This window comes from Ruditapes philippinarum, unplaced genomic scaffold (genome assembly GCF_026571515.1).
Source record: "Ruditapes philippinarum isolate M1 unplaced genomic scaffold, ASM2657151v2 ctg8363_1_1_1_1, whole genome shotgun sequence".
Taxonomy (NCBI): domain Eukaryota; kingdom Metazoa; phylum Mollusca; class Bivalvia; order Venerida; family Veneridae; genus Ruditapes; species Ruditapes philippinarum.
Window position 1 is genome coordinate 21,243 of NW_026853367.1, and position 19,076 is coordinate 40,318.

The 19,076-nt window shown below is 32.0% G+C and overlaps 1 protein-coding gene across 1 annotated transcript in view; it reads right to left on the reverse strand.

Moving 5' to 3' along the window:
* Positions 1 to 19,076, reverse strand: part of LOC132736650 (IQ domain-containing protein E-like) — a 47,348-nt gene that overhangs the window by 14,945 nt on the left and 13,327 nt on the right. The window contains exons 6-16 of the mRNA XM_060723831.1: positions 17,881 to 17,970; positions 17,209 to 17,349; positions 16,250 to 16,437; positions 12,334 to 12,455; positions 10,980 to 11,102; positions 10,288 to 10,310; positions 9,244 to 9,291; positions 5,899 to 5,957; positions 4,101 to 4,176; positions 1,021 to 1,174; positions 542 to 616 (exon numbers count right to left, since the gene is read on the reverse strand). Of these exons, the coding sequence (XP_060579814.1) occupies positions 542 to 616; positions 1,021 to 1,174; positions 4,101 to 4,176; positions 5,899 to 5,957; positions 9,244 to 9,291; positions 10,288 to 10,310; positions 10,980 to 11,102; positions 12,334 to 12,455; positions 16,250 to 16,437; positions 17,209 to 17,349; positions 17,881 to 17,970 (1,099 nt within the window). The remainder of the gene's footprint in view (positions 1 to 541; positions 617 to 1,020; positions 1,175 to 4,100; positions 4,177 to 5,898; positions 5,958 to 9,243; positions 9,292 to 10,287; positions 10,311 to 10,979; positions 11,103 to 12,333; positions 12,456 to 16,249; positions 16,438 to 17,208; positions 17,350 to 17,880; positions 17,971 to 19,076) is intronic.

Here is a 19,076-nt window from a genome sequence, read left to right on the forward strand (position 1 = left end):
TACGGACAATTTGTATTTCACACCCTCAGTTGATTGCTGTAAATACCCGATTATTGCCAATAAATCAATTTATTTTGTTTGCAATATTTACCAAACGAAAATAAACAAAGAAAACAAATGGTAAGAACTTTATAGACAATTAATACATGAATAAAAACTTGTACCATGTACATGATATATTGCTCAATAAAATGCATCGCATTAAATAACCGCTGAAGTTAATACCGGTTACATTGGTAACCAGTGAAGAGTATGGCTTTTTCACGGCAAATTTTCCCATCCAAACAAGTCAGCAAGTTGCTGCTATTTCGCTTTTAGCGAACTTCGGATATAACGAACGATATTTTAATGTCCCATTGAGTTCGTTATAACCGGAGTCGACTGTAAATCATACTTAAATTTATACTTAAATGTATGAATAATGGACTACAATTAAGTTTTTGCATTATGCCATTGATTTCAATGATGCAGGGTTCATAACAGCTAGAATTCTTTTTTTCCAAACTGGCAAGCTAAAAATGAAGCTGAGCATTATAAATACCTTGATCTGGACCCTTTTTCTGTTCTTTCGTCCATTCTATAATCATAGTCTGCCGTTCCTGAACCTACCATTTTCCTACAATAAAAGAAACATCAATATTTGGTTATGTCATACTATTTAAGCTTAACTTAACTTTTCTGTATACACAAAACAAAATTTTGCAAAAACTGGGATTATATTCAATTTCTCCTAAGTCTTGCTTTTCAAGGACTTATACATTATAAATGCTAAAATGGTGTTATATGAGGGAAAGGATTTGACCTAAGTAAGAATCTTATTAACAATCCCATGAATTTCACCAATACAGAAAATATCTTAACTTTAAATACCACATATTAGGTAATCACATAATAGGTCCTGTGACACACATTATCAGTTGAAATAATTGAATTGTGTTACTATTTATAGTAACAAGTGATGTTATTATTTATAGTAACAAGCAAATTCAATATAATTAAGTAAGTATCAATACAACATACTCCATTTCCTCACAACGTTTCTTCCATCTATTTTTCTCTGCAGTAAGCTGTTTAATTTTGTCATTTTTCTTCTCTAACAGTTCAAGTAACTCTGATTCACGTTTGTCTAGCTGGTCTAATCTGTCTTCAAGACTTCCATCCAATGCCACTTTACCTGTTGTAATACATTGTAACATAAAATATGTTACACAGGACTGGGGGTCATTTCGTTATACCTATATTTAATAAGTCTAAAAAGGTTGTATAAAAAGAGCATTATAAATGGTAAGGACTCACTGTCATGTTTCTGTGAAGTGATTTATGTTTGTCTAATATAAGCAAATAAAAAACAAAATGTGAAATTCTTATATCAGAAGAATGCTAGAAAATAATAGAACAAGAGCTGTCGGTAGGACAGCAACGCTCGACTATTCTTAGTGCTTGATAGTAAAAACCACATGCTTGATACAGTTACCTCCTCCAGTTTACAGGTTGGGGTCATGATGGTGAACAAGTGTGCAAAGTTTCAAAGCCATATGTCCATGGACTTTGAAAATATTTGAGGTATTACAAAAACTTTAACGTAAATTCTAAGTCGAAAAAGGGGCATAATTCTGTCAAAATGCTTGATACAGTTCCCTCCTCCTGTCTACAGGTTGGGGTCATGATGGTGAACAAGTGTGCAAAGTTTCAAAGCCATATGTCAATGGACTTTGAAAGTATTTGAACTATTACAAAAACTTTAACGTAAATTCTAAGTCGAAAAAGGGGCATAATTCTGTCAAAATGCTTGATAGAGTTACCTCCTCCTGTCTACAGGTTGGGGTCATGATGGTGAACAAGTGTGCAAAGTTTCAAAGCCATATGTCAATGGACTTTGAAAATATTTGAACTCTTACAAAAACTTTAACATAAGTGGTTACGCCGACGCAGACGCTGACACCGACGCCAACGCTCGGTGACTTCAATAGCTCTACTTATTCTTATCGAATAGTCGAGCTAAAAATGGCAAAAATTGCTGAAACAATTATCGGTGCTTAATTTTTTTACAGTAAAACCTGTGTTTAAGCCAATCTCCCTCCCCCACTAACCATCCCCTCCCTCACCCCAAAACACAACCACTGTTTGTAAATGCTAGCTACATGTAGTACTCAGTCTGTATTTTTCTATTTAATAAAACCAGCATGACCTGATATGAGCATGTTCAAAGGGTCAAACTGTTACTCTCGGTAAAAATATTATTTTTTATTGCTTCCTCAAACAGATTTTACAGTACATTGTAATTGGTATTTAAAATAAAATAAATTACTTCATACAAAAATAGGACTGAAGACTGAACTCACATAGCAATGTACATGTATACATTAACAAATATCATTTTTATCACTTAAAGGCCCATCATGCCCCAGAAATGGTTTTACATTTATTTCTCAAAAACTTCCATTTTTGGTGTCCATTTTTAAGCAACATGTCTGAAAGGTTTTAATATGTTTATCTTCAAAGGTATCCTTGTGAATTTAATGTAAAACTTTCAATAATATGACCATAATAATATTTCAGCCAGGTGTTTTTAAAATTAAATGTCCCTGATAAGCCATATGTTAATCTTTTGGCACAAGATTTATCATTTATAACAAATACAACATACATTCAATTACACACTTGCAAATAAATCACCACATAAAAATGTTATTTCAGTTATGATAGGCAGTTATGGTTTGGCACCATCCCATTTTGCAGAAAAAAAAATGACATTCAAATAGTCCTAACTTTTGCATCAAGGGCCGAGGAGTAAAAAGTCATTTTCAAGGATGCATGGCAACATAATGCTAGTAACAAACAATTAAAATATTCTAAGAGAATCAATCTTGTATTGTAGAAAAAGACAACATGCGTAGACAGCCTAGTTAGGGGACAAGATGACTCATTGGAAAACAGACTGATAAACAGTTTATCCTTTATTTAAATAAAGAAATTGATAATTTAGTATAATAGGTGCTAGTGTTTCCATGGTATCACCAAAACATGTAAATAACTGACAATAACTGATGTCATTTTATAATGTGCTGATCATGATTTTGCAGTTTTTATTTCAACATTATTTTTTTTATTTGCTTTGCAGTTTTAAAACATTTTTTATTTGCTTTAAAATATCATATGATAAAATGATAAATGCATATCAAATATTACGACAAAAATTGCAATGATACAAAGTATTCTCTTATGCTTTATTTCACCCTCAGTCTTAGTTTTCTCTCTATCCAATCCATAAAGTTGATTTCCAGATTCAATACAACACATTTCTTTTGCTTCTTTGTTGATCTTTTAAATCATCTTTGTTATGACTGTTTTCAATCAAACATTTTTAACCCTTAACCTGCAGAATTTCTAAAATGAGCCGTGTCATGACAAAACCAACATAGTGGGTTTGTGACCAGCATGGATCCAGACCAGCCTGCGCATCCGCGCAGTCTGATCAGGATCCATGCTGCTCGCTATCAGTTTCTCTACTTGTAATAGGGTTTGTAAGCGAACAGCATGGATCCTGATCAGACTGCGCGGATGCGCAGGCTGGTCTGGATCCATGCTGGTCGCAAACGCACTTTGTTGGTTTTGTCATGACACGGCTCAAATGGTCTTGACTAGTTTTCAGTTTTGGAACTTCCATTATCAATGTTAGGGTTATCATGATAAAAATTTAGGGTTAGTCAGTCGACAGTATAGAACCTTTTGTTTCTTTCTTTTGTTTTGTTTGGATTTATGTTACACCAACACTGTTTAGCTCATATGGTGCCAAAACAGGAAAGATGATTTTGGCAAACCTCGGGTGTTACAACCTTTGACCAACTACACCTGCTGGAGCTAAGAGATGCACAGACTCAAGTTATTCAAACCAATTTAGTCGCCTCTTACGATCACACAGGGTTAGACGATTGCTGAAACTCTGATGACTCAACCTGTTAGGCAACCCCTCAGCCACAAGGGGAAGTATAGAACCTAGTCATGATGCAGGCCTGGATCTATGCTGGTGGCAAAAACTAATCACATTCCATTCCATCAAGGTATTATATAACAATAATCAAAAGTACACAATATCATACCTTGAACATGGTTTGCCTTGCTTTCATATGATATAATAGAAGAGCCATCCATATGTCTCTCTGATTTCTCTAATCTCTGTTTCAAATAAAATACAACCAAATATTAATATACAATTAACTTATCTCTGAACCAAATATTATACAATTAATTTATCTCTGAACTAAATATTATACAATTAATTTATCTCTGAACCAAATATTATACAATTAATTTATCTCTGAACTAAAAATTATACAATTAATTTATCTCTGAACCAAATATTATACAATTAATTTATCTCTGAACCAAATATTAATATACAATTAACTTTTTTTTTTTTTTTTTTTTTTAATGAGTTTATTTAAGGTCGCCGCCAGAGAGCCCATATGGGCGACCATACACTCAAGTCGGGCCCTCCTAGAGCGTCCCGCTGAGATTTTTCGTCGTTTTTTTCCCAGCTTTTATTGGTGGAGGAAGACCCCAGGTGCCCCTCCGGGCATTATTTCAGGCACGAGCGGGCACCTGGGTAGAACCACCGACCTTCCGTAAGCTAGCTGGATGGCTTCTTCACATGAAAGATTTCAACCCGAGTGAGGATCGAACCTACAGCAGTGAGGGACCTGTGATCTCAAGTCAGCGACCTTAACCACTCGGCCACAGAGGCCCCTTTACAATTAACTAATCGCTGAACCAACTATTATACAATTAATCTCTGAACCAAATATTATACCATTTGTAAAAAAATCTCTGAACCAAATATTATACAATTAATTAATCTCTCAACCAAATATCATACAATTTGTAAAAAATCTCTGAACCAAATATTATACAATTAATTAAACTCTCAGTCAAATATTATACAATTCGTAAAAATCTTTGAACCAAAATTAATATACAATTTATTATTAATCTCTGAATCAAATATTATACATTCAATTAATTATTAATCTCTGAATAAAATATTATACAATTAATTAATAGCAGAATTAAATACATGAATAAAACTTAAATATAATGGACAAGGTAAGTCCAATAAAATCAGTATTGTACTCAACAAAAGTTACAGCCTTTTTTTAAAGCTTTTAAAATTTTTACCTTTTGACAGAAATTTGTTATTTTACATACAAAAAGGATTTGATATGGATTTTTTTACTCTGAAAATGAAAATGAGGCTAGACTGAGTTCAGTAATGATTTGATATGAATTTTGGACTGCTAAAATGAGACTGGATGGAGTACAATAGTGATATGATATGGACTGTCAAACATAAAATGGAGTTTAACTAATAAGACTGGATTAAATAATGATTTGTGTTGGGAGATCACATGATGCAAACCCTGGAAGTTCATTGTCAATGATTACATTTTACAAGGTGTGAAATAAAATTCAATATTTTCTAAACTAAATACACCTTGTAAAACAATTCATCTATCACTATACCAATCATAACACAATTATTTCATATTTATGTCAAAAATAATGAAACAAAAATAATGAAATTGAAAAGTCTCAAACTTAATATTGTATGAGTAGTTAGGTAAACAATACGAAAATATTGGCGAATTTCATAAAATTGACGAAAATTGCTAATATTTTCTCTAGTATAATATAAACCAACCTGTCATTAAATTCTACCCGTGCACAATTCTCTTAAATTTCCTCACATGAAATGTCTGGATTTTTTAATTTGTTAACTTTTCGACATGCGGAAATATCCGTTGATACAGTATAATGAAATTAAATAATATTTGTAACAAATGAATTGTATAAAATTATCAATCTATCATTGTAGCGAAATTGATATCAAATAAACATTACCTTTTCTAATTGTGTGACACACTGCAACAGTTCCTTCCTGCCCATATCCTCATAATCTTCTAAAAATAGAAACAAAAAAACCATTAAATATCTGGTAAAACAACATGAAACATCTTTAAAGGCCCACAACAGTTTCCAGAACACATTTCTTCAAAAAAAATGAATATTCTAAAAAATGAATAAGATATTAAGAAAATGATCACATTAAGAAATCAGACACAAATTTTTTGATACTGTTTTATCTGCCTAAAACTTGATACTTTTTGTATCAGAAAGGCAACTACAGCAAAATCATTATTATTCTTGAGGAAATAATTTTTGAGGTTCTTGTGAAAAATATAATCAAGGATAATAACTTCTAAGTTCTAATGTTTTTCTTCATTATATTTTTTTTATTATTTATTTTTTTGTCATGGCTTGGAATAAATATTGGCTAGCTTTCCTGAAAAGAATATTAGGCTCCTAGCATGCACCTCATATGTGTTTTATTATCATGAGGCCAATAATCTGTCACACATCAAGAGATCCTATATTGAATTAAAACTACCGGTACCTTAACATTTTTGAAACCACAATCACACACACTCTTAATTATACTTTGTTTTGGATTTGAATTAAATCCTCACTGTTTATGTCATAATTTCAGTGATTTACTAACTTTTAAAGGACAAAGACCACAGATGCCAATTCTTGCAGTATCTAAAACACAAGTTGACAGCCAAAATATTCCAACCCGCACCAGAGTTACAAACATTTAATGCTTTAAAAGATTTAGTGCTATGTGACGTTAAATCTTTGACATTCATGTCACATTTTCTAGTTTTAGAGGAAATGCCATTTATGTATGGCTTTTATTATTTGCAAAGGTGTTAATGCCAACTTCAGATACTCAATATGTTAGCATTTAGAAAATATGAGCTGCATCATGACAAAACCAACATTGTGCGTTTGCGACCAGAATGAGTCAAGACCAGTCTGCGCATCTGCACAGTTTGATCAGGATCCAAGCTGTTCGCTATCAGTTTCTCAACTTGTAATAGAGTTGGTAAGCGTATAGCATGGATCCTGATCAGACTGCGCGGATGCACAGGCTGGTCTGGATCCATACTGGTCACAAACCCACTATGTTGGTTTTGTCGTGACGCGGCTCAATCATTATCACTTAGGGCATCAGTGACATATCATGAGAAAGAAATTAACAAGAGCACTACATGGCGTGATGACCCTCGTTTGTAAAATACAACAATTTCATTGTGGTGGTGTTGGTAATTTTCACTCCGGATCACAGCAGTAAGCCGCATTGAATTTTCTAGAGTACAGCTCAGCCACCGCAACAACTACATATATCAACAACCAATTTATATAAGTATTTACCCTTAAAAGGGACAAAACTCCTAAAAAATATTGTATTCAGAATAATGTCCCTTGCCTTACAAATGTGCATTGTCATAATAATCAATATTTTAAGTGTGACATTGATATTGTTCATAGTTTTGATAATATTTTACTTACTTAGCAATTTTGTTCTTATTTGAAAATTGGAAAATATCCCTTCTAGAATTAAGGCCCTTTGTGTAACATCTGTATTTTGTCATGATTAGAAAGTTTTTTTGTTGATACCTTTTTAAGTGTTGGAATCACAGGGTATATTAAAGGTTTAGCACAACAACAATCACCGTAATAGCTCGACTATTTCTTTGCAACAGAAGAGCTAAATAAGAACAGTGAGTATGCATTTATATACCTTATTATATAATTCTATGAAACATAGAGTTAATTTGAGAAACTTTCATAAACAGAATTAACATCTTTTAGAAAAAAAAATCAATCCTTCAAAATTCAAAATGATACTAAAAGCTAATAAATTTTCACAATTATGTAAATAACTTAATTATTTTTCAGTTTTTGGAACACAATTCACTATGGCAATGAACAAACTGTAAAACAGGGTAAAGGATTGTAAGGGATTGTTTTCAAAACAATAGTAAACAAGAGATCAAAAGCAATCCTTAAACAAACAAATGTATAAATAATCAAAATTATTTCCGCTGCTATTTTGATGCTTTCATAACAATAATTTACCAGGCAAATCTTTCTTTTAACAAAAATAAATGGCAGTGGTGAAATTATTATTTATCTAGCATGATTAAAGTTCAGAATAATTCTCTACATCTCATGGGCAAAAACAATATCATTGCAAAAATAAGTGCCACTAAATGAAAAATAAATTAATAAACAAAGCATAATGTATGAAAAAAGCTTATGAAAAGTAAAAAAATATATATATATATATATTTATATGTAATTATATATAAATGTTATACAAGTTACAATAAAAATTCATGAATTTTTTTTGCATTTTTATAAATATTTATATATATAAGAATAAAAAAAACAACAATATACCGGTATGTATCTATATCTAGCAAATATACATAGTTTTATTGATATTATTATCACAATTTATTTAGTCTATTCTCTTCAAGTCATTGCCTCTATCATTGAATAATAACATTTTAATTTTTACCTTGCGTAAGTTGTAAATGATAGGACTTTGCCACCAATATACAGCCTAGCCAGCCTGTACCGTTCCACGCAGTCTGACCAGGCTCTATACTGTTGGCTGACTAACTTTAATGAGCCGCGTCATGACAAAACCAACATAATGGGTTTGTGACCAGCATGGATCCAGACCAGCCTGCGCATCCGCGCAGTCTGATCAGGATCAATGCTGTTCGCTTACCAACCCTTTTACAATTAGAAAAACTGATAGCAAACAGCATGGATCCTGATCAGACTGCGCGGATGAGTAGGCTGGTCTGGATCCATGCTGGTAGCAAACGCACTATGTTGGTTTTGTCGTGACGCGGCTCAAATTTTCATTTTGATATACCTAAAATTGATAATGGTCATTTCCAAAAATGAAAGCTGGACTAGACCATTTCAGAAGTTCAGGACGTTAAGGGCTTAAAAAAAAGATTAATACTAGTATTATAGTTTAGCTGACCTCAAACAACTTCTGTAAATAATAAAGCTGGACCGCAACAACTTCTGTTATTAAAAGTACATTTAAAAGTAAAAACAAAGATATACACTGTAACTTGAAAATAACAAAATTTATAATATTATGTTATATGTAACATGCCATATTATTATATCATGTATTATATTTAGATATATCATGAATGGTTATATGACCAAAAAACATTAGATATATCATGAATGGTTGGTTATATGGCAAAAAAATCATCAAATATAGCCTGAATATTATTGCTGAAACCAACACCTTGCCAAACCTGCAATATACCACAGATATTACACGGTGTATTGTGTGTGATAACTAACTTTTTAGTCCTGGTATCGTATAATTCTTCCTCGGGCTGTTTGTTTTACCTGTACAGATAAGTATTGCTATAAATACTCATAATGTATCAAAATAAATAGACGTTATACGGAATTCGGAAAAGTGGGTTTTTCCCAGCTAATCTATAGGTACAAACAAACTTTTACCATCATAGTTTCATGGTGCACTACCCGGCACAATAGATTTAATAAATCAACCTGTTTCGCTCATATTTTCAAAGCTGTTACTGTAAAAGTTTGTTTGTATCTACGTTATTTGCTGGGGAAAACCCCAAATATTCTTAATTCTGGAGTAAGTCAGTATTGCCTAATACATGTATATAGAAAAAAAAAATTATATTTATTAAGTCTCGTTAAACGTGTTTTATAATTGAGCATGAATAAAGATGTTTTAACTAAACTGGTCATGTAAAACTAATGTCCATAAAACTTCAGCCTTAAAAAGGTTTCACAAATGCTCAATAACTTAAAACAGATTGTAAACAGCTGGCAAAAAGTGCAAAAAATAATTTAATAAAAAAAGAGTTGTTAGTAGGACATCATGCTGGACTATTCTCAATGTTTAATAGTAAAACAAGAGCCTGGATAATGTAAGAGTTAACAAAGAGAATGCTTTCATTTACAAAAATACTATGTTAATATCTAATAATAATTATCGATGTCGAGAAATATTTGACATTTAAGGTAGCATTCTTGATAATTAATTAAAAAAAATACAATTATTATTCCTTTGTTTTAAAATATCATTCTTAACAACACGTTTATGGCATTTAAGATAGCCTTCTTGATAATTTCAATTTATTTATAGTTTCTTACGAACGAAAATGAAATCTTCAATCCCATCTATATAGTAGTAATATCACGTTTCTCAAAAAGACTTGTTAACAACTTACTATTTTGGGTCTACCTCCTGTGTTCTCGAGAGCGTTTTTGAGATCGTCCTTCAAACTTCGGTTCTCCGATTGGTAAATGTCATATAGTTTTATTCAGTCTTAAAATAGTTTCATTTAATGCCTTGACCTTAACCACTCCCTTCACGACCTGTGGGCCTGAAATGAAATTTTATCTTTAAGAATAGACAAAAGGATGGGTGAAATAAGGAAAATGAAAGACCAATTTCATGATGCTCTCATACTTTTATGTTGCTTGTTTTTTTAGACTGAAGTTATGTCAAAATTTGTAAATATCATCAAAATAAATCTGTATGTAGGAAAACTGGACACAGTATATTATCATACTATTTCTCCGTATGACCAATATATATAGGAGAAAAACTACTTATTTTAAGAAAGTTTGTTATTATTTTAACAGAGCACTTTTCTTTAAAGACCATTATTTTCTATTTCCAAATAATTAATTGGTCTTAAATGCAAGGTTTTAATGGTGCATGAAATATTTTGTTCGTTTCTGTTGGCATAAGAATATTAAAATTTTAGAAAATATAGAAATTAATAAAATTCATAAAGTAAATGAAATTATATCTTGACAGTAAAAGAATAAAATATAAATCAATATATATATAATGCAACAGGGAAAATATAGACAAATCTTTTATGTCATGACTTCCAAAAACACAAAAAAAATTGATTCCAAAATATGGTAATGAACACTGCTATCTGAAAGCCATGGAAAAACAACATTCAAGCATATCTTTATATATTTGATAAAAATGAATCAGGGGCATTTAAAATAGGAAATATGGTAAACAGCTTATTTACCTGTCAGTTTTATTCATCCCCGTATCTTTCGAGTGTTGTAACCGTATTATCTCATTATAAAACACCTCCATTTGTTGTTTCATCTCGTCAACCTTTGTCGTCTTTAAATCACTCTGAAGTTTTCTGTAAAATATACATAGTAGATATTAAATGAGTGTAGATTTAATACTTAATTTATTGAACAAGTTGAACAAAATCAAATTGTGTGGGCCTCTGGCAAGGATAATATTCTTTTATTCATTAAGTTCAATAAATTTAGTAATGAACCTACACGAATATAATATTTTATTCACATATATAAAATAAGAACAGTAAACTGTCAAAAAAGAGTCATTTTTCATTGTCACGTCTATAGTATAATGCTAATATTAGTGACCTTTAACCCTATGTTTAATATATAATGCAAATGATGTCATATCGATTTTATTAAATGGCCTCATTACACTCTTGTGCAGCAGTTTATGTAATAAATCACTATAAACATAATCATGACAGATCATTTCAGTATTTCTAGTTAAAGTTTCACATCTTTCAAACACAGAGCTGACATGTTATAACAGTTTCTTTCCAAAACTGGTAAAAACATTGTAGCTGTTTTAAATTGTGGAATTTGCAAGCCCTTTACATTTTGTACTTCTTTAATGTCAAAGTCTTTAAGTGAGTTACATGTAAGTTTGGAAAATAAAACAGCTCAGTTGACTTATTCCTAACCAACAGCATAGCTTAATCTTTTGGCAGCTTTAAAGCACACATTTCTTACAAAAATAATTTCAACATGAAAGTCCATTTGATTAAAGTTTATGAATTAAGATTGAAAATTTTCATATCTTATATTTTCTTATAAGTTTCGAAAAATGATATAGAAATAAGATACCCTTCAAAAGTTTGATTTTAAGATACAAACATTTAGAAAATTAATGAAGAACCACCATTCCCATAAACTAGCCAAACAGCTTCTTTACATCAATGAACAAAGTCCAAGTATCTGTTAAAACTTCACGTTAAACACCTGACATTTTACCCTGGCCACCATTAAGTTGTATAATGGATTAACCACATGATGTAACATCAAAATTCAAATGTTAATATTGACCGTTACTTAGAAAATCTAACGTCATTTTTTCTCTTTCTGTTTTATTTCTAACTTTTCGTACCTATGTTTGTTGTAGTTTATCAAAAAATTATCAAAAGTATGCAAAAAAATGAAAAATAAATTCAAAAGTTAAAAAAAATATATTTAAACAAAAATATTGTAAAAAATGTGTGGTGGCAGAGATCTCTGTATTGATACAGGGGAGATCACTGTGTAGGAGATTGTTTATTATCATCACAAGATTTGAAAGAGTTTTCTTACATGTACGCTGTTTCCTTGTCCCTCATCTGTGTTTCAAGTTTCAGGATTTTCTGTTTTAGACTGTGTATAACTGAACCGGAATCCGGTCTTTTGTCGGCTAATGTCCTCCGCAGCTCTTCACTCTGAAGATTTATAAATGTCATAAAAGTAAAAAAAGAAAACAAAAAAAAAAGCATTCTCTTCTAGTAAACAACTTGACCTTTTAATGTCCTGCACAGGTCTTCACTCTGAAGATTTATAAATGTCATCAAAGTAAAAAAACAACAAAAAAAACAAAACTTTTCTCTTCTAGTAAACAACTTGACATTTTAATGTCCTGCACAGGTCTTCACTCTGAAGATTTATAAATGTCATCAAAGTAAAACAAAAAAAAACAAAAACAATTCTCTTCTAGTAAACAACTTGACCTTTAACTCAAAATCCATTAATGTCCTTCACAGCTATTCACTCTGAAATTTATTAATGGACAAATAATTAATAACACAGTCAATTCAAGTAAAATAGTTGATCTTGGCTGTATATATCTTGGCTGAATTAACTATTGCATAGAAAAACAAGAGCTGTCCGTAAGACAGCGCGCTCGACTTTTTTATTGCTTGCCAATAAAAAAAGTTTTTGCAGTAAAAGGCAATACAAGAATCTCTGTATTTTTAAAGTGAACAATGGCCATGAGCATTAAGATTATTTAGTGAAGAATTATTTTACTGAATTGTGTGATACCCTTGAACACTGCAGCAAAGTTTGAAATGTTTAAGTCAAAAGAGGCTGGTAAGAAAGAAAAAAAAACTGAGTTGAGCCTTAAATAAATTTAATAGTATTAAACCCACTTTGAGAGAATAAGGTATTTTTACGTCACTCAGAACACCTTGGTAAATGACATAATAACATAATTTTCAAGAAATCTATGCCAAGGAAGCAGTATATTTTTGTACAATCAGCATAATATATAGATTTGACTTTGTATGTGAAAGTATTATAGTTACCTTATAATACAAAACATTGACAGTTAAGGGCCATAATTCAAATAAAATCTTTGACAGAATTACCTTCTCCTGGACATGTTTGGGAATCATGATTGTAAACAAGTATTCCAACTTTCAAATTAATATCTCAAACAGTTCAGTCAAAAAGTGGACTGGTACTAAAAACTTAACCAAGATTCTAAGTCGATAAAAGGCCTTAATTTTTAAAACAAATCCTTGACAGAGTTACCTTCTCTTGCGTACAGATGGGGGTAATGATGTGAAATAGCATTAAAAGTTTCAAAGCAATATCTCAAAGGGTTAAGGCAATAAGTGGATTTTACCCATATTCAATGTATTTTCTAAGTCAAAAAGGGGCATAATTCTGTCAAAAACCTTGACAGAGTTATGTCCTCTTGTCTGTTGATGAAGGTCGTGATGGTAAACAAGTATGGTCAGTTTCAAAGCAATACCTCCAATGGTTTTGAAATAAAGTGAGGTGGTACAAAAAACTTAACCAAGCTCAATACACTTTCTAAGTCAAAAAAGGGCCATAATTCTGTCAAAAACCTTGACAGAGTTATGTACTCTTGTCTGTAGATGGAGGTTATGATGGTGAACAAGTATGGTAAGTTTCAAAGCCATACTTGTAATACTTCTGAAATAAAGTGGGGTGGTACGAAAAACTTAACCAAGGTGTGACGCCGACGCCGACGCCGGGGCGAGTAGGATAGCTCCCCTTTTCATAGAAAAGTCGAGCTAAAAATGTCAATTTAATTTTACAAACTTTTTCTCAAAATTAGAAAAATTTCAAAAAATTAGTTAAAAATTTACCTATGTACAAGTCAGCCTATTTTTTAATTAAAGGCCAGTTACATGTAATATGAAAACAAACTCTATATGAATTTATATAACAGAGCAAGATTGTTTGAAATTGTTACTCTTAAACTTGAAAATCACTCCATGAAAGTCACTATAGAACCAGTCTGCTATGAGGGAGAGCATCAATCAATTAGTCATCAATTAAATTCAAAATATAGAATATTTAAATAGAATTACAACATCATAACAGCCTTAACTTTATTTATCATTTAAGGTGATTCAGATTCTCATCTGACATCTTCACTACAGTCTACATGTACGTGAATTATTAGTGGTCTGAAGCCAAATTTAAACTGCATCAGATTCATCGTATTTTCTGATGATTCACTTGTGTACCAAATATTTTTTAACACTTCATTGCCTTGTGAAAGAGTCATAATCCAGAAAAAAGTCCAATGAAACAAAAACAAAATACAGATAAGAAGGGACATAACTAAGAACAAATAAATGAATATGAAGACAAATTTTAACTCAAACTGTATTTCATGATATTACAACAGTGTGCCAAAAAAATATGCAGTGACATTGACCCTGGGGGGAGGGGGGAGGGTCAAAAGCAATGCCAAGCATTGTTTTAACAGAAGCAGCTATATTCTACTGTGTATATTTCCAAAACAATACCTCATTTCTAAATCAAGTTTTCATTCAGAAAACATTTTTTAATTTTTGTAACAGTAACCTTGACCCGAGGAAGCAAAAAAACAATCCAAAGCAAAGTCTCAACATAAGTTGCTTTATACCAAGTTGTAAGGTCTCCACACATGTTTGCCATGTACCAACTTTGATTACAGTATCTCATTTGTAACTTTAATTATCATTGAAAAACTATTTTCTATTTAGTAACAATGACCTTGGCTCTAGGGTGCCCAAAAGCAATCCCAAATGAAGTCTTCACAATAGCTTGCCATATACCATATTTGATTACAATTTCCATGAAAATTATATAAACAACTTATACATAAACAACTTTCAAATTTTATTCATCTTCAATAAAAGTCTAATTACATCAAAGCTAGTTGATAATGTCATTTCCACGAAAAATATTTTAACAACCTATATTGTTTATGACGTCTCACCAAAGGGCTAGTTGATAATGTCAGTTCCACGAAAACTATATTAACAAACTTTACTGTTTATGACAACTTACCAACAAGGGTTTCAGATCACCCTTTGTGTTAAATGCTAGTAATAACTACAGTCCAAGAAATAATTCTAACAAGCAATTATTATAGTATTGCAAGCAATCCATAAGTCCCCTACCGTTTAGAACCCCTGCAACATTCTGAAGGGCCATTGTTTCATAAAAATATTTTCAGTACTTTTGCTTTATCGCGGGATCCAAATTTGGGGACAGAGACGTACTTACGAAATGGTACTTGTGTGACTTTTCCTTTGATCCTTTTAGCCATTTTTAGTCACACAAGGCTTAAAAAAAGACACACAAGTAAAAACGGAATGAATAGGATCAAAGAGAATTTACTGTTACCTATTGTTCTCCAAGTCACACAAGTACCTCTGGGTTTGTACGGACAGAGAGACGGACGGACGGACAGACGGACGGAGGGTAAACCTAAAGTCCCCTCTAGTTTAACCGGTAAGGGACTAATAACCATGGTTAAATAGGAATATCATTATTAAACATAAAACATTAAAAACTCATAGACTATACTCCTGATTGCATAGTACTAGTACTGTTCATGACATCATTTTTATGTTATCTTACCACACATTGATCAAGTATTGTTGAAACAAGTGCATCTTATATGGTATCAGAAATTCTGTCTATTATTTCAGTAAAAAGTGGGCAATGTGGCAAAACTACCGATGTTATTTAAAGCTACTATCCAACACAAAACGGGTAAAAAAACATCAACATTTGTTTTTTTTCTTTTGATGACATTTTAGTTCAAAATCGCCAAAACTACAATGTGTGGGATAGAATCACAAGCCAAGTGCTCATAAAACCAAGTGCGCTTCATACCCATGTTGAAGATGACAAGTTATATATGAAGAAAACAACCTTAAACACTCAGCCGTCCTAGATGAAAGTGTTTCAATATTTTAATATTTACCTTTTGCGGGTTCAGTAAAGAATCAATCTCCTTTTCTTTCTTCAGATTATCTTCTTCTAGTCTACGTATTTTAGCCTTCATGTTATTGGCATCTTGATTTAATGCCCCAACTTGTTTCTTGTACTCAAGAATCTGTTCATAATATTCCTCCTGAGATTTGTAGGCCGGTGTCCCTGGTGATGCTTTACCTGTTTCAAATGAGTCAAGCTTTTAATTCAACCAGAATTAATAACGAATAACTGGCAAATAAAAGAAACAAATGCAACAAGGAAAAAAACGTACTTCTGTCAAATGTGTTGGAATCTATATAAAACTCTTAAGCTGCCTGCACAATATATGCATATTATAGGGCTTGCTAAAGAAGTTTTAATTTCAAAGATATATTAAGAACAGAACATATTGTGCTTCCTTAAAATACTACAATGCAATAATTATATGTAGGAAATTGTAAAATAACATCTATTTCTAACACCATTGACCTTGATCTTGACAATTCCAATCCAAATTTTATTGTATGTCAAATGTATGTTCCTATCAAATAGGAAAAACATAAGTCAATAAATAAAGGCTAAGTGTGCAAGAGTAAAAATCTATTTTTTAGCACAATGACCTTGACAATGAGCCAAGCGACCCCTAACTTCACTCAACGCAAGAGGACCATCAAAGGTATTAACCTACCATTATGAATTAGAATGGAGGAAACGGGGGATGGGGGGGGGGAGAAGTAAGAAAGGGCAAACCAGGGACTATTATTATGCTCCCTGGATTGTTAAGGATGCATTAAAATAATTAGTGTAGAAAAGAAAAACATAAGTTGAAATTATAAGTTAAGTAATGCCAGTGCTTACATTTCAAGAAAATCAAACTCTTGACTAGTGGAAGAAGATTGTGAGAATACAATCATGATATAAACTTTTCATAGGAAATTAGTCACATGCAAATTCAAAATGCTAACTTACTCATGGGATCATTTGCCTTATGTTGTCTTTCTGTTCCGGCCATCTGTCTCAGGTATGCCGGTGTACTCAGGTACGGCATGTCTTTATCCCTCGGTCGCTTACCACTAAATGTGTTCATTCCGGTGCTTTCTGTCGTGAAACCTGTCAGATAATATACATACATTAATATTATGAATCGAACATTCATCATCCTGTCTTTTTTTTATGGTATGATGTAGGAAAATGCCTCACATAAAACAAAGATAACTTTAACCACATCTCGAAAGATTACGATCAAAAGCCAGGCACTTGTACAATATTGATGAAGCTAGCAAGTCCAATCTTTAAAAAAAGTAAAATCTGGACGGAAATGTTTAATGATTTAACCTAAATCGTCAATAAGTAAAGGGTCATAACTCAAAGTCACTGGACAATTTTTTTTCTTTGGTCAAAATCAAATCACAATCTATCCAAAATCATTTCATTAACAAAAGTACAACAACCTGTTTTTCACAAACCTTTTGTACGAAAATTTAAAAAAAATCGTCACAAAAAGCTTATGTCAAAACTATTTACACAGCTGTATTATAATCCAATATTCTTTCATTGTATTAACGAAAATGTAATGTAAAGATGAGACAAAAAAAAAACACACAAAAAACAAAACAAAAACCAATCTGGAAATTGCCCAACCTGTTCCAGTCTTCCTGAGAGTATCAATCCAATATTCACTGACTGTTTTGTGACGTGGGCTTGTAGGGTGTCTGTTTGAAGCTAATCCAACTGTAATAATAGTAAGCATCCTTTCTCATTTAAAACATTTAATATACTGTGAATATAAATCATATCAGAAGTTTTAAAGATTCTATATTGTACTCATAACTATTACTGCATTAGATACATTTTAATCGCAAAATAATTTTTACAATGAATTCATAAGTAGCATCAAGTTCAGGAAAAAAATCTGGTAAATAATCCCTTAGCCTGTGAGTGGCCACTGAACCTATCTTTGTACCAGTGACTATGTAGACCAAGATCAGCTGGCATATACCAGTGCATGCCATTCTTATCATGGTCTGCACTGTTCGCTATGCAGTGAGTACATATTTTGTAATTTTTTCTAAAAATATTGAATGTTTTAGTCAAGATTAAAAAATTGAAAAAGTTTGTTAAAGATATTTAACATCGTACAGCTTCAATATAGGTTTCAATGGTCAAATCCTGGTAAAGTTAAAACCTCACAGACTTTAACAAATAATTGAGCCGCGTCACAACAAAACCAACATAGTGCGTTTGCGGCCAGCATGAATTGAGACCAGCCTGCACATCCGCGCAGTCTGATCAGGATCCATGCTGTTCGCTATCAGTTTCTCTACTTGTAATAGGGTTGGTAAGCGAACAGCATGGATCCTGATCAGAATGCGCGGATGTGCAGGCTGGTCTGGATCCATGCTGGTCGGAAACCCATTATGTTGATTTTGTCATGGCGCAGCTCATATGTCTTTGAAATACAATGATAAGTGTAATGAGATACGAAATACTCAGCAGTAAAAAAAACCTGAATGAAAGAGTGAAAACATGCATATAATGTTAAAAGATCAACAGTTTCTAAAATTCAAACAAATTCTAGGCAGGTTGTAAGTCCCTTTTTAACCTCTATACTGCAGGAAGCTATAAAATCTACCCATGCAAACAGTGCAGACCAATATCAGTGTAATCTAATAATGGTCTGCACTGTTCTTTATTCAGTGAGTACATATTTTGAAATTTTCCCTAAAAATGATAAATGGTCTTGTCTATATTGAAAGTTGATTTAGTTTATTTAAGATATTTTAAGAGCAGGGTATTGGTTAAATTGGTACACTTTATTCTACATGTACTTCTAGGTG